The sequence below is a fragment of the Odontomachus brunneus genome, unplaced genomic scaffold (genome assembly GCF_010583005.1).
Source record: "Odontomachus brunneus isolate Ranch 3 - 2012 unplaced genomic scaffold, Obru_v1 Obru_scaffold_036, whole genome shotgun sequence".
NCBI classification, from domain to species: domain Eukaryota; kingdom Metazoa; phylum Arthropoda; class Insecta; order Hymenoptera; family Formicidae; genus Odontomachus; species Odontomachus brunneus.
In genome coordinates, this window is record NW_022639486.1 from 2,413,125 (window position 1) to 2,427,903 (window position 14,779).

The 14,779-nt window shown below is 37.6% G+C and overlaps 3 protein-coding genes across 3 annotated transcripts; 1 reads left to right on the forward strand and 2 right to left on the reverse strand.

Annotated features, from left to right (window-relative positions):
• Positions 1-222: 222 nt before the first annotated feature.
• Positions 223-3,569, reverse strand: LOC116843837 (ubiquitin-conjugating enzyme E2 L3). Its single transcript, XM_032814656.1, has 4 exons — positions 3,404-3,569; positions 2,954-3,049; positions 2,273-2,459; positions 223-2,087 (listed from the first exon to the last, which is right to left on the reverse strand). The coding sequence occupies exons 1-4, from the start codon at positions 3,428-3,430 to the stop codon at positions 1,918-1,920; spliced, it is 480 nt and encodes a 159-aa protein (XP_032670547.1). The 5' UTR covers positions 3,431-3,569; the 3' UTR covers positions 223-1,917.
• Positions 3,570-3,925: 356 nt separating this feature from the next.
• Positions 3,926-5,356, forward strand: LOC116843853 (phosphatidylinositol N-acetylglucosaminyltransferase subunit C). Its single transcript, XM_032814687.1, has 2 exons — positions 3,926-4,313; positions 4,399-5,356. Exon 2 carries the CDS (start codon positions 4,465-4,467, stop codon positions 5,278-5,280), a length of 816 nt encoding a protein of 271 aa, XP_032670578.1. The 5' UTR covers positions 3,926-4,313; positions 4,399-4,464; the 3' UTR covers positions 5,281-5,356.
• Positions 5,357-5,871: 515 nt separating this feature from the next.
• LOC116843852 (nuclear pore complex protein Nup205) lies at positions 5,872-14,567 on the reverse strand. Its single transcript, XM_032814685.1, has 10 exons — positions 14,338-14,567; positions 13,790-13,956; positions 13,142-13,558; positions 12,663-12,954; positions 11,848-12,570; positions 8,508-11,765; positions 8,170-8,420; positions 7,780-8,010; positions 6,437-6,638; positions 5,872-6,303 (listed from the first exon to the last, which is right to left on the reverse strand). Exons 1-10 carry the CDS (start codon positions 14,345-14,347, stop codon positions 6,089-6,091), a joined length of 5,766 nt encoding a protein of 1,921 aa, XP_032670576.1. The 5' UTR covers positions 14,348-14,567; the 3' UTR covers positions 5,872-6,088.
• Positions 14,568-14,779: the final 212 nt, after the last annotated feature.

The following is a 14,779-nucleotide window of genomic DNA, read 5'->3' on the forward strand; positions in this document are numbered from 1 at the left end:
TATTGGCTGAGGTAAGGATACAATTCTCATATGCACAGTATTTATATATTTCACACATTAATATATGAATAAATGAAGGTCCAATTAGTTATTACTGCTTTTGAGATGCATTATTTAATAACCATAATGATCATAATGTTATTCTAATAAATTTTATTGTCTGAAGGAATTTGTAATTGAGATATAATACTGGACAGAAATGATTTATGTAGTCAATTCGTGATAAAGTGAAAATGATTCTCAAGTACTACATATTAAAACATATCTTTACTATGTTCGATATAAATGAATTTCTCTTTGTTTTTTTTTTTATTTTTCTCTCACTTTCTCTTTTGTTAATGTTTTATGTATAATTATCTATTCTTATATGATAAAAACAAATCTAAAAGAAATCTACAGTTTTTTTAGCATTTTTATACATTTCTCAAGATCTCACTATAAATTGCTGAAAACAATACATTTCGTATGTTAAAATGTAAGTAACATGTATCTCAGTTATAAAAAAAAATTATAAGATTTTTATAAATTATTCTCTCGCATAAACGGATGGGCAAAATGAATTAATTGGTACGATGTTTTTGTATCAATGATTAACTATTTCCGAGGTCTTTTTAATCCTGTACAGGTATAAATATCAAACAAACGCAGCGTGTACACACGTGAAGAAAACATTTCACATTCCCATAACTCACGACTTTTCTATGTTATCAAGCTACATTTGATAATACATTACAGATTATTTATCTGTTCACCCATATACTATTAGAATATTTGAGAAAAACCTTCAATACGATTTCCACAGAACATTAATCTTTCAAGCTACTGTAGAAATTGGAAGCTGTAGCAATTAGACAGAAAGACAAAGTGACTAGAAACCCCATTTCGATGTTTTCGATTACATTTAGACCTATTACTCCTTTCATTGATGCTTTAAATGATAATATTTAAAAAGAAATCTTGATTCATATTGGATTGGTTTTAACTCTTGCTTATATGTAAATATTGAAATGCGTATTTCTTATTTTTGGTAGTTGCCGCAAGCGTCACAATATAATTTACACTTAAACTTTATATACCAGACAAATTTCATATTAAAGTAACTTAAGATAATTCTGTACAGGATATGATCAAATATATACGAGGTTTTGTGAAGCATATCTAATGTCGTTGATGCAATCATTCAAAGTCAAGAGGAAAAAGACATTCGTCGGTATTCTCAAACTAAATCAATCTGCTAATTGAATTACATATTTTCGGAATTTTATGTGATGTTGTATACTATAAGTAAAAAGAGACTGGAATAATAATTTGATATCAAGATTGGAAGTTTAATCATATTATTATTGTTCCAAAAAATTGATTCGAAATCGAGAGCAAACATTGTTCGTCGTTTATTAGTCATAATCTTAAGATTATTAACAGTTATAAAGCGGTGGCTATATAAATTCGAAATGCGACAATAAATTAACACCTTAAACGACATTGGAAACTGTGTTGGTTTAATATATACTGCTACATCTGATAAACGAAACGGTTCTACATTGAACCATTTTTCACCATCGTATACATTCCTACAGGATCAAGCTGGAATGTAACGAACCTTCGATACGTTAAACCAAAGTATAACTGCATAATATGACTTCAAGTATAAATTGTATACAATATGATACAGTTATTTATCATAATTTACTGTACTCTGGAAAGTCCATTCCATCTTATTATAAACATTACAATTTGCGTATATTTTCATATCATCGGAGTTAACCAATACTGTACAGAGTCATCTTAACTTGAATCTATGAGATTCAATTGAATCTATGAGATTCACAGGGATTAACAGACAGGTATACATTGGCTTGAGTTTGAATCAGCTGACGGGCGGCAGGCATCATGGTGAGTAAAGCTAATCACTCGGGGTTATTCGTTAGACGACGATGATTCCCGCCTCTTCTCGGCGTGTTTTTTCGTAAATTCCTCAGCGTTCTTCAGAAACTTTTTTCTATCTTTGAGAAATTCCTCAGCTAAATCTGCTCTCAGTGGATGCTCAGGCTCGGGATCATTCACTAATGCTATCAAAGCTTGGATCACTGCAAATACAAACAAGATATTCTCCTTAAAAGTATTCTACTATTCCTTTTCTTAAAAAAGGAATGACATCTACTTCATCTTTGTCTTCTGTCAAAGACAGATGTTTTATTGCATTAATGATTCAATTGTAGGTTACAAGTGACAATTATTAGCGGTCATACAAATAAAATGCAGAAAATCTGACCTTGATCTGTTTTCGTCGCAGGTTTCCAATTTTCAGCACTTATAATTGGTAAGCATATCTGACCCTTTTCATCTACATTTGGATGATATATCTTGGTTTTGAAGTTTATCCTTGGTGGTTTGAAAGGATATTCTGCGGGAAAGTTGATTTCGATGCGAAATGCACCTTTGTTATATGGTGGATTGTCCTATAGAAATATCTTATTTTTATGCTCAGTAAAAACTAAATTGCATATGTGTTATATATTATTGAAATTATACAAAACTATAAATTACATCTAAAAAAGTATTACAGAAACTACATATCTTCCAAAATAATCTGGATGACAAAATCATAAGCAGATTAAACCAATTAAATAAAAAGTACTGATTAAGCAATACAGATGAGAGACTACAGATTAGATTAAAAAAAAAAATGTAAATTCATATCAAGATAATGCAATAAGGTGCATACACACTAGTTACACATTTTTTTTTACAATTTCCCACACATTTTTCTCTTTTCTTTCAGTTTCAAAAACGTAAACGACACACTTGTTTCAGTTCCAGCGTGAAAAATGAAAAAGACCTTATACCGGACAAAAATAGGTCATAAGATTCACAGACGTGCACTTTGCACTTCCGCGCGCATATTTTAGGTTACGTACGTCCTCGAGCTTCGAGGGGAAACATATAAACGTACCGGCAATATCAGGCCTTGCCAAGTGAGAATATTGGACTCGTCTACTTGGATATTTGTGAAGTTTTTCATCGCCGACGCTCTCAAGTCACCCAGCTCCTGAAAAAAGTCAGAATGCAGCGGTCAGAAGTCGCGAGGTAAAAGTATGAGTGGTGGTCGAGTCGTATGCTGAATTTTGAGTCACGACGTGTTCGCGCACCAGCACGAGCTTTTTCACATAGAATACGCGAATTAGGCCTTGGAAATCGGATAATGACGATACTGTCGGCATCGATTACGAGTGATGATCGAAGAGTCCGGTGTCAGTGACGAAGAGCATGACTGTACGCGGGCGATTCTTCGCGACCGCCATCCTCGTGGAGTACGATCGATCGCGAGAAAGACTCGTTCATCGTGCGACGATTTCGTCTTACCGTCGTTGCGTTATCCTCACGATAGCAAATTCCGAATTACCTTTTGCAATCTTCTCGTAGCAGCCATTTTGAAAATATAATACCACTAAAAGCAGCAAAACCTGTCAAGACCGTCAGTGCTCCAGACGGTTCTCTCTCGCGTGGTTGTCACGAAATTTCCTAGCGCTTATCGCGTAGCGTACGATAATTCCCTAGCGATAAATCCATTTTTGGATTGTATTCCAAAACGTCCTTTCCGAGGAAAATTTTACTCTTATGGCTCCTGCACGGTAATACTTACCGCGCGACGGAAGTTCGCGCGATAGCCAATCAATATGTTGTTTTTCCGTAAGAGCTAGAAGGTTATTACGGAAAGCAGTATATTGATTGGCTGTCGCGTGGACTTCCGCCGCGCGGCAAGCTTTACCGCGTCCTGTGTGCAGGAGCCATTAGTGCAGACAATTCAGCAGTGTCTTCTGCGGCTGCGTTCTGAAATTCACTGCCAGTACTGAAAATATATAGTTCATATCACGTATACTATAGAATTTTATCACTGGCAGTGAATTTCGGAAACTGCATTGACGTGAACCAGTGTTGTCTGCTCTGGTCTGTCCTAGACTGCGTTCCTTTTGGGCGCTCACGCGCTGTAAGCGCCATTCTATTTTTATCGCTCATTAGATGCGGAAGAAAGATAGAGCGAAGTTTATAAGCGCTAGTTTAGTTTAGTACAGTTCTAGTGCAGTTTTCGAAAAAGAACAAACCTAGTGACAGCTTCGAAAAAGAACAAACCTAGTGACAGCTTCTGAAAAAATAGGTTATGAAATCTATCTATAAAATTATGTTAATTAAACTATGAAATACATTTCCTTATATATGCACAAGATTATTTATATATTAACAATTTTATTAATAATGCGCTCTCTATACGTCTAAAGTGAAAATGTCATTATTTCGATGTATCACAAAAAGTGGTAGGTGGATATTTTATTGTCTACTATTACGAATATAAAGACTATGATAAATTTTAAAATTACAGTACTTTGTTTACTACTTTAGGCTTGTCTGATTGAAGTGCGAATAAAAGTTTCATAAGTCTAAAGCCAAGGGCATTTTTAATTCAGTATGAAGGTGCAGTGGCAGAAAAACTTGTATGAAAATTATGGCTTACCAGACAATTACACGGATAGTTCCTTTTTGGAACAACTACGCAAAAATATCAAACCAAATAATGTGACATTGATAGAAGCAATAAGCTTGGGCGCCAGTATATCCATACAATTGAGCATTGTGGTACTCTTTGTTATAATATTTATTTGGTTGAATAATGAGTGGACCACACCAGATGTTATTGTAATATCAGGAAGTATCCTGACGATTTTTGGGTATTTTATTTATAAGATTAGAGTGCCTGATCAATCTGTGAAGCTGACAAAAGATTTATGGACAGTATTGATATTTCTCACATTTGGTTATGTGCTATCACCCATTTTAAAGACGTTAACTGAGACGATCAGTACTGACACAATCTATGCCATGACAATATTTATGTTTTTAACTCATTTAATATTCAGTAAATATGGAGCATCGCAGATTTCTTTGTCAGACTCCTTGTCCATAACATCCTCAATTTTTGGTTCATTGATGTTAGCTTCCAGATTAGCATCACCATTACACGCATTCTCCCTTTTAACAGTTTCAGTTCAATGTTTTGTATTATTACCATATTTTTTGTCACAAATGAAGAATAAAATTATCATATCAACCATTTTAGCAATTAGTACTATATATTTACTGTTATCTGTGTCACAAATATTTTTGTATGTCTTCATTATTGCTGTAACATTTATTCATTTTATATGTCCACTCTGGTATATCAGATGCCAAAAGTACAAGGATAACATTTATGGTCCTTGGGACGAGGCAGTGATTGCTTCATAGGATTGAATTTTTTTTATAATTAGAAATTAATATAAATATGTATAATCTTATGAAATAAACAATATTTTTTATCTAATAGTGTTTTTGGAATTGTATTTTCGAAGCGATTTATGCCTACTTTCTTTTTCTTATCCCTCCCTCCTTCTGTTGATCATGTAATTGTTGATCACAGTATTCAGTTTCAGGATAGTCAATTTCATAAGACTTTCAGAATTTTCTCTAATTTAGGAAAAGTTCTTATTAAAACTAGTGTTTCTCATTGTAATTATAACAATATAACTGTTCTAATAGTGTAGATAGAAACATAATATTACATAGAAATAACATGCTTAATAAAAACTCAAGGAATTCCAAACATTTGTCTAATATATCAAATAGAAATAGGGTAGTAAAAGTAGGCCGGTAAGAGCTTGTATTGCTGGTATAAATATATATATGTTATATCATAATATATTTATACATTAATATATTATAACATTATATATATTCTTCAGAGAGGAATATTCGTACAAATCCTACTGATGTACGTCTTTTGCATAAAAAAAAAAATCTTGTATAAAATGTAAGGATGAAAAAGAATTATAATCGATATTAAAATTAATTTACTCGCTTATTTATACGGAATTCTGAATAAAATACCAACAATGTCATTGATCCCTCCTCTGTCTTTCATGTTCAACAATCAATACTGTTCATGCTTATTACAAAGCCATGATTAATATCGAGCGAACTATACAAAAAAAGATACAAAGAATTAATATATTTAAATTTGTAACTAAATATATGTCGACACAAGCTTATGTTTTTATTATTTTACAATTATAAACTGTAACAGCCTTTTGATTCGTCTGATGAGAGCCTCGATGAAGCTACGGTCTACTGTTGCGTATTCACTATGCGTATCTAACAGCTGTGTAATGAAAGTATCCGTAAACGTAGATACGAGTCCTTGCTTGAGTTCCATTAGAGTTTCCGACGTGAATTTCCACTCCCCCATATTTTCATCGATGCCGCTCGACGACACTGTATAATAGACATATATCTTTACAATTATAATTGTGGGATCAATAATATAATTAAAGATAATTAAAGAATCAAAAATTGCACATTATACACAAATATATACATGTGTATTCTTTGTGATTATCTCACTAACCGTGTAGCCTCTGAGTCTGTCGTGATATCACTTGCATGGCGTAAAAGTCCAAATGACTCCAAAGGATGTATAAAGTGTGTTCTATTATGAGGGAGCAATACTTGATGCTTAGGCGCTTATCCTTTACCCAACGATTCAACCGTTGCTCGACGAGCATTCGTTGCTTTTCTATGTCAAGTTCCACTTCGTCCTCGGACATATACTGTTAAGATCAATTAATGTTAATTAAAATCTCTACGATATCTCTCTACATATCTAAATATATCATTTTGGCTCTTTTTACATGTTTCTTACTGTTTTAAGTTATGTCATTTAATTTACGTTTTTAACCCGTAGAATGCAATTATAAGTCTTTCAAATCCAACGGATTTTTCTTTTGGAAATTTCTCGAAGTGTCGAATAGCTTTCCACTTCTAATTTCCCCCTAAAAAAACTTAGTAGTGGGAAGAACCTGTATGTAAAGACAATGGACCGAAATTGAGGGCCGAATCAAAGTGTCCAATAAAGTGCTTATGTATTACCAATGTCGACCGTAAAACATGGGTATGTTGTGTTTCTTGCGGTAAGGCAATGTGCGAGAAACACCACACACAAATTTGCTTGGATTGTTGAACATAATTTTATATTGCATTTTTTTCTGTCGGCTTCCTATTCTTTTTCATCTTTTTTGATAAATAAACATATTAATTTTGTACTCCCTTCAGAAAGGAATGTATTTTATTTGCGAAAAATTCGACCTTTTCTATTTGTCTCTTCCTGAAAATTACTCATTTTCAGGTGCTCGAATAATTATACTTAATTATTTTTTAAAGAATTGGAGATTCGGGCCATAATTTTTTAAAAGGTTGAACCTTAAACTGAAAAATGCTAAACCCATTTCTTCCCATCTATTCATTGTACAAAGTTACAATTTTTTAAATCAAATCTTTCATTTCCTCGATCTGTGTTTCCTTTTCCATAAGTAAACTATACTATGTATTATTATTGTCCAATTTTAATTACATATATTTGTTCTATAAACTTGAAAGAATATTCATGAATTTTTGCAGATTTTTTAAATCATTATAAATAGTTGAAGTAATGTTGTTGGACTTCAAAGACCCATGATTGTATCAAGGGAGTGCCCTTTTTCACATTGTATTGTAAGAGTTAAATGTATTAGATCATAATTTACATGTTTTTTAAACGTGTGTTGAATAACATGATTTAAAACCGCAAGAAACATGTAAAAAGAGCTTCAACCAAATTATAAATTTATGCATTTAAAAATGACATGCTTGGATTTGCAGTGCACGTACGAATAAAACGATCGAAGATCAAGAATACGTTTCATCAGTGCTAACCTTCTTTAATTCCGCTGTGTTCATATCGGCTACCATCTGCACTTTTTTGATCAGAAAATCGATGTGAGGTAGCTCGGTGTGTAGTAGATTTGTTACGGAAACCAATTGCTCGACTATCGTACCCAAATGCATCCCGTCCTTCATCTTGTCTTGCCTTCCTCCGACTTTCGGCGTCAGATGAGGATCAAACAGAACGTTCCGTATTTTTTGATCCATACGACTGTGTTGCATCTGAAAGGCGAGAATGTTAAGCTTGTAACATGACATTATAACAGAACATTATGACGTTACGCAGAACGATCTAATGAAAATTTCTAGGGGATATTTATAGAAATTTCCAGTGGAACGTTCTGTATAACAGGTATGTTACATTATGATTCAGGACGTTACTTGATTACGTGTATATAACATGACGTTGGCGATTATCTGTATGCAGGAGATGTATTTCCGATTTGCCTCAGTTTGCTGGTAGTTGTGATTTATTGAGATCGATTGTAGCTGAAACTTATTCAACAACGACAGCATCAGTTTTTGCACGCGATAAAGATGCGCCCGCAGTTCTCTCATTCCGGTGCTATTCTCCAATTTGTAGTCATCTATATCTATCTTCGCCAGCTCTTCGTCCACAAGTCTGTACATGTCTGGAGGACAATTGCGTTTATTTATGACAATGGTGATATTACAATGATATGTGAAAAACACAAGAATAATTTCATGCGACTACGCACCTATATTGGCGGATCTGGAGATCACGCCGGTGAGACAGGCTATCTCCTTCAGGAACAACACGTTGGCGTGGGATGAAGCGTTCCTCAAAGCCATTTCCACAGTATCCCGGTGACTTTGCAGGAAGCCGCATACTTGCACAGCACATGATTGATTCTCCGTGCCCAGGGTGGTGAAAAGAGCGTCGCAGAGATACAGAGCCGGCAAGAAAACCTGCTGATAACGTTGGCCAACCGACGGTATGAACGAGTAATCGCTACCCTCGAAACCGATGTGCACATCTGGATGTTGGTCGAATACACACATACTGGACATGCAGGACAGGATTTTGTTCTCTAAGAGACTTTCTGCACCCAGTCGTGTAGACGCCATGCGGCAGAAGATCGCCATTTTCGCCTCGTACAAGTATAGCGGCCGCAGCGTTTGCGGCTCTGGCTGTAGCATGCACCGCAGCAGATTGTCTGACTCCAGCAGACTGTCGATCATGTGCTTCAGGTAACCTCTGCTTGCCAAATAGATCATCCACGCGTTTTCGCCATCTAACTCCAGAATCTTGTCCAGACAAGACAGCGCTAACATCTTGCACACGTCGTGCCCGCCCGAGCAATTGTGACAGAGAATGTCCATCAGCTGGTTACCGAAGCTATTGATGACCTGTATCGTCGCATAACGCTGTGAGCGTTCCTGCATAGGCATCAATCGGTTGAACGTGTTGTCCAATTGGTTGACGTACGTCGTGTCGAGCACGCTCACGTGCTCGGACTTCTCCAGGCCAACGATACTCAAGAAGTTCAACAAAGCCGCGTAGAGATGCGTCACGACTTTTTGCGAGGAAGCACCAGCGCTTATGATCCACTGCAAAATATGGCTGAGAATGATTTTCATCATCGTCGTATTCGACGGCGACGACGGCACCAACTCGTTGTCTGACTGGATCATGAAGTTGTTTCGCAGATTCACCAGCAGCATCAGGACCGTTCCGGACACCAGTGTCTTAATCTCGCTAAGCGCCTCGCAGGACGTCATCTTCTGCAGAAGATCATGCGACAGATTCAACAGTAGATTCTGCCGCTGCGTCGCCAGCAATTGCTGATTGGTCGCGACAGAGAAGAGTATCTCCGTAGTTTGGCACCAGCCTTCCACGAACTTGACTGTTGCATAGGATAAGACTTTCGTCTGGTTCTTCTTTAATGCGTGCGCGAGGATGGACTTGACTTCCTGCTGCATGAGCTTACGTTGAGTGGCGGTCGCGCTACTCTGCGTGACCGTCAGTTCCTCGGTGATGAGGGAATGTAGCTTTCTGATGTCGATGAGTCGCGGGCCGCCCATCAGTGCGACCGGAGTGCTACAACGACCTAGCACTACCTCGATCTGTGATGGATCAAAAAATTCCCAAGATTTGGCGGGCTCCAGATACAGTTGAAAGTCGATGAAATGCAAGAGATCCATCAGAAGTTTTTGTGACGGCACGATTTGGTCCTTGTCTTGATTGAAACTACCCACCAGCCGCTGGATCAGAGAAGTTTGCAAGCTGCCACCGGCGACTCGTAACTCGACTGCCGCTATCTTCAGCAACCAAGACATGCAGCCGAGTTCGGTCGATCTGTTTGGTCCTTGGAACGGTAATTTTGAGAGATGCCTCTGCACGAAGTCCTGATTGCTCGTGGTACGCAGGAATCTCAGGACGGGTGCTGACGTCTTACTGTTGGCTGCTAATGTATGGAGATAACAGTAACAAGCTTCCGTGATTTTGTCACGGCCGCGATCGAGAGACTGTTCCAAAATGCTTAGAATTGAGTGCAAACAAGTGCGCGGGAAACCTAAGAATCCTGGCTGCTGGATAACTGTTTTCCTGATGTCCTTCGTGATCTCGAAGCCGAGCAGGTAATGCGCGAGATTGGGCGCTGGTCGAGTAATGCTATGCATCATTAACAATAGAATCCTCTCCTTACAGTTCCCAGCCTGCTGCCTGACTTGTTCGCCGCCGATCATCTCGTCGTCATCCTCCGGGATGTTGTCCGCGTCCAAGCACTCGACGAAGCCGTGTCGGATATTCGTCGCTAAAGTGGAAGTCGCCGTGAACATTGCCAACAATTCGGAGTCTGCTCCGGGCTCGTTAGTCACACCGTGAATAACACCGACGGCTACGAACGCTTGTTTCGGCAACCATGAGTTGTAAGAGACATATTTGACGATGTTGATCATGTGATCCGGTTTGCCTGTGCGAGGATTCACCCCAAGTAGCAAGCGCGACAATCCAGTCATCAGTTTGTTCACAGGTATAGCGGCTAACTGTGTCATATAATTGTTTTGCATCTTCAGCCCACGTTCGAGTATCTCCAGGCAGTATAGACTACAGCTCTCTAGATACTTTTTGCCCGAGAAAGTGTCGTAGGTGTCGAAATGAAGGCAACCCTCGTCTAATATATACAATACTACGTGCAATAACTCAGTAGACGTGTGCAGTTGCGTCATTAGGTGATATCCCGGCGCCGAATTCACCAGTGTTGACTCACCGCCTTGCAATTCCACCTTGCAGCCTACGAAGTCCTCGATGGTCGGCTCGTACTGCTTTATCAACTTGGAGAAGATCTTTAAGCAAGCCTCCGCAACTGCCCACTTCTCCGCGGGATTCTTGTACGAACGAGTGTGAAATCTCAGAAAGACAGTATTGATGACGAAGTGCAGGTATGGGTCGAATCCCGGGTTTCGTTGACCGACGCCCAAGAGACGTGGTATCGGGAAGTCGGTTAGCACGTCCAATAATTCCAACATAGCACGTGTCAATGGATACTCTTCGTTCCTAGACTCGATCTCCTCCAGTTCTGTTTGCACACCTCTCGGTTGATAACTGCTCGTCGTTGGTATAGTGGAGAGAATTTGAGCAGCTTCTAAGCTTTGCCAAACAGTGGAAGAGCTTTCTGCAGATCTGGCCAGTGCCGCGAGCGTTCTCACTAACACACCCTTCAGTGGTATCGGCATCGCGCAGCTCACCAAGCCGATTAAAGACGGTAAGACTTTCCAACCTGGATGATCGCATATCGCCACTCTCGACATCTCGTCGTTCTTTGCGATCACTTGAACTACCAGTAACACCGCTTCGAGACCTTTCACCTCCTGAGGCATGATTCCCTTTGGATGGCACCTCTGCCTGTACACCGTGTCTTGGCTAGGAGGTAATTCCTGTCTTAGATTGTAATAGTATCGACTTAGGGAATTGAAGAAGTGATCCCAGGAAATCGTTGCTGAACCGGAAGACCCTGTACAATAGACACGTTCATATAACTCCACTGTGAAAGTAACGTGAGCATAAATACGATTTGCTCGCGGTTATGTACTTACCGTTAGGTTTAAAAAAGTTAAACGCGTGTCTGGCTGCTTGCGGTGACGAAGCGAGAGACGCTATCATCCTCATGTAGGGCACAAACAAGCCTGCTGGCAATATCTCTCCAGCGAGCCGGACAAATTTGAACAAGGCGACTTGTCTAGAAGGTAGGCGACTGATGTATGCAGGAGCCGACACGTGTGTTGTATCGGTGTGATAGCACCAATAGTCCATGGCTAGATTCAAGTTCAATGGATCTTTCTTATATAGTTCCGCTACCATTAACATCAAGTATTCGAAATGATTGTCCAGATTCATAGGAGGCTCAATGCCCTCCTGCTGAAACGCTTGTATCAGGCGCATGGATTCGTCGGCACGACTACGTAATTCCTTGACTTTGACCGGCATCAGCAGTATAAAGTCCGAAATGAGTGTGTGAAAGTAACGAACGTAGAATTGCTCCTGACATATACAGGCACTTTTGAACAGAACTTCGGCCATAAAATGGAAAGCTTTGTTAGATAGGGCCGCTTCGATCAATATTTCGTCCTCTGTTGTGATGTTCTGCGATTGGAATTGAGTGGTGGTCGTTTTAATCGTGGTTATAGCTATCGCAAAAGCGAACTGTATCACACCGCGCAATCCGGCGCTTTCCCAATTTATGCTTGCAGATATCAATTTCTGATTCACTTCCTCCAGTGCTCCTCTCTCCGCTATTAGCGGTATTGAATTAATCAATTCTGCAAGAGAGAGAGAGAAATGTTGGAATTATAATTGTTATAAAAATCGTGCACGTATATTGATATGCAAACAAATAAAATATCGCGGATACCTTCGCCATTCTCGCGACTATGTAGGAAACTAAAGTTCATGGCATTCAGAACAGCCATAATAAGAGCGAGTGTAACTGTATCGGGTCCTCCTTCACCGGCCTCGGATTCTACTTGACGTACTTGCAACATCGATAACAAACGAAATAGAATTGTATTCGGTAGTGACGATTGAGCAGACCATAAATACAAAATGTCGGCTAGATCTTGTCGTGTGTCATTGTAAAGCTTCATAACCATTTGATGATGTTTTGCTCCACCCAATGCTCTATTTTGCTGTAGCAAATCTTGTTCCTATTTGAAATTATTTTTGGAAAAATTAATCTCAATGATCTAGGTACTGAACAGACTATAGAAGCTATAAAGTATATAGTCTACTTTATAAATTTTTATAATAGTAATATCTCATTAGAGTAAGTACTTTAAATAGAGTAAGATTCTACTCCATTTAAAATATACCTCATTCCTTCTTAAAATATACCTTAGTAGGGTCCATTTCTTCTAATAAAGATAAGATTCTGTTTAATAGACCATCCTCTTGTAACTTGTTTGTATATTCTGTAATGTGTCTTGTGAGAGCAACTGGCACATCTACCGCCCAACTATGGCCAATGCGAGTATTCATCAATGTTCTCAATACTGAAGTCAGTGCTTTTCTTCCATCATAATACAGAAGGATTGCTGTTAGACCACGCGTTAATCCAGGATAATGTGGCATTTGAAGCTGAGCTGTGCAGAGGAGATCTAATGCCATAAACTCATTCAACTCATACATATCTGATATGATGAGAGTTTCATCCACCAATTCCTTTGATAATATTTGATGACCCAAGCCAGGTAGTGTTATACCTTCAGTAACACCTTTCTTAATTTCCTCCCGACTTTTTACCTTTTTTGGCTAGAAAATATAATATACTATCATGATATTTACTGTATATATAGTATTTATTTATATAAAACAGAATATATAAATAAGTAATATATATATGTATTCTCTCTATATACATATATATATATATATATATATATACTAAAAACATGTAATCTTTTAGGATCTTTTAGGATATTTTTCACTTTAAAATTATACTAGAGAGTGTTATCTAATAGAGAAAATGATACATGTACTTACAGGATTCTTCAAGATAGCAAGAAAATTCTGTCTATGATTTCGCAAAGCTTCTGTAAGTTCATGATATTGTGGATCTTGTATAACAGGAACTGATATTATATATTTGTCAACAAGACTTTGTAGTTCTTTATATGGAGTCCACATGTCTTCTGTTGTTGTTACCTTATCTATATAAAAAAAAAAAATATTTTTTCAAATTCTCAATCAAGCCACTTATAAACTTGAGTATGAAGATAAATATATGAAATTCTTAAAATTACTTTTATATAGAATATATAGAGTAAAATATAGCATAAAAATATTAATGTCCTATTCAATTATTATTGCTACAGGCTGTTGTGAGCAATGTGTATCCTAGTAGACTACAAATAGCTTCAAGAAATATATGCATTCTTTCAGATAATAAAAAGCATAGATCATTGCTGATATTTTGGGTCGAGATTTCGTAAAATTTATTTTTAACATCCTTTGCATAAACTGCCATTGTGATCTTAGAGGTTAGCCGCGTGATGTTAATGTAAAACGTATTAAACTTGAATATCGATTACCTTCCGACATGTTTGCACGATAAACACCACGTTATGCTAATTTAAATTAAAATAAACTAAATTAAAACGATATTTTGTCATACACAATGTAGAGAGTTTCTGCGAAACATAACAGAAATACCGGCTGCGCCGGTTCCTTGGCGGGAACAATTCGTGGAATATAGAACAGGATCCATTCGATGCTACAAACGCTTCGAAGCTCCGTACCAAAGACCAATTACAATCTTTCTTTTCGTACTTCAAAGCGTCTGCAGCTCCAAATGGATCCTACCTATAAACAAACTGCGACATTGAATAGAGGCATTGAAGATAAGACATCGTACTTTCACTCAGTGTCTTAAAGATGACGCTTGAGCTGCACATTCACAATGCAAATGTCTGTATATTTTATATTCATAATTTTATTAATATTTCTAAAAAGATTTCTACTTATATAAAATTC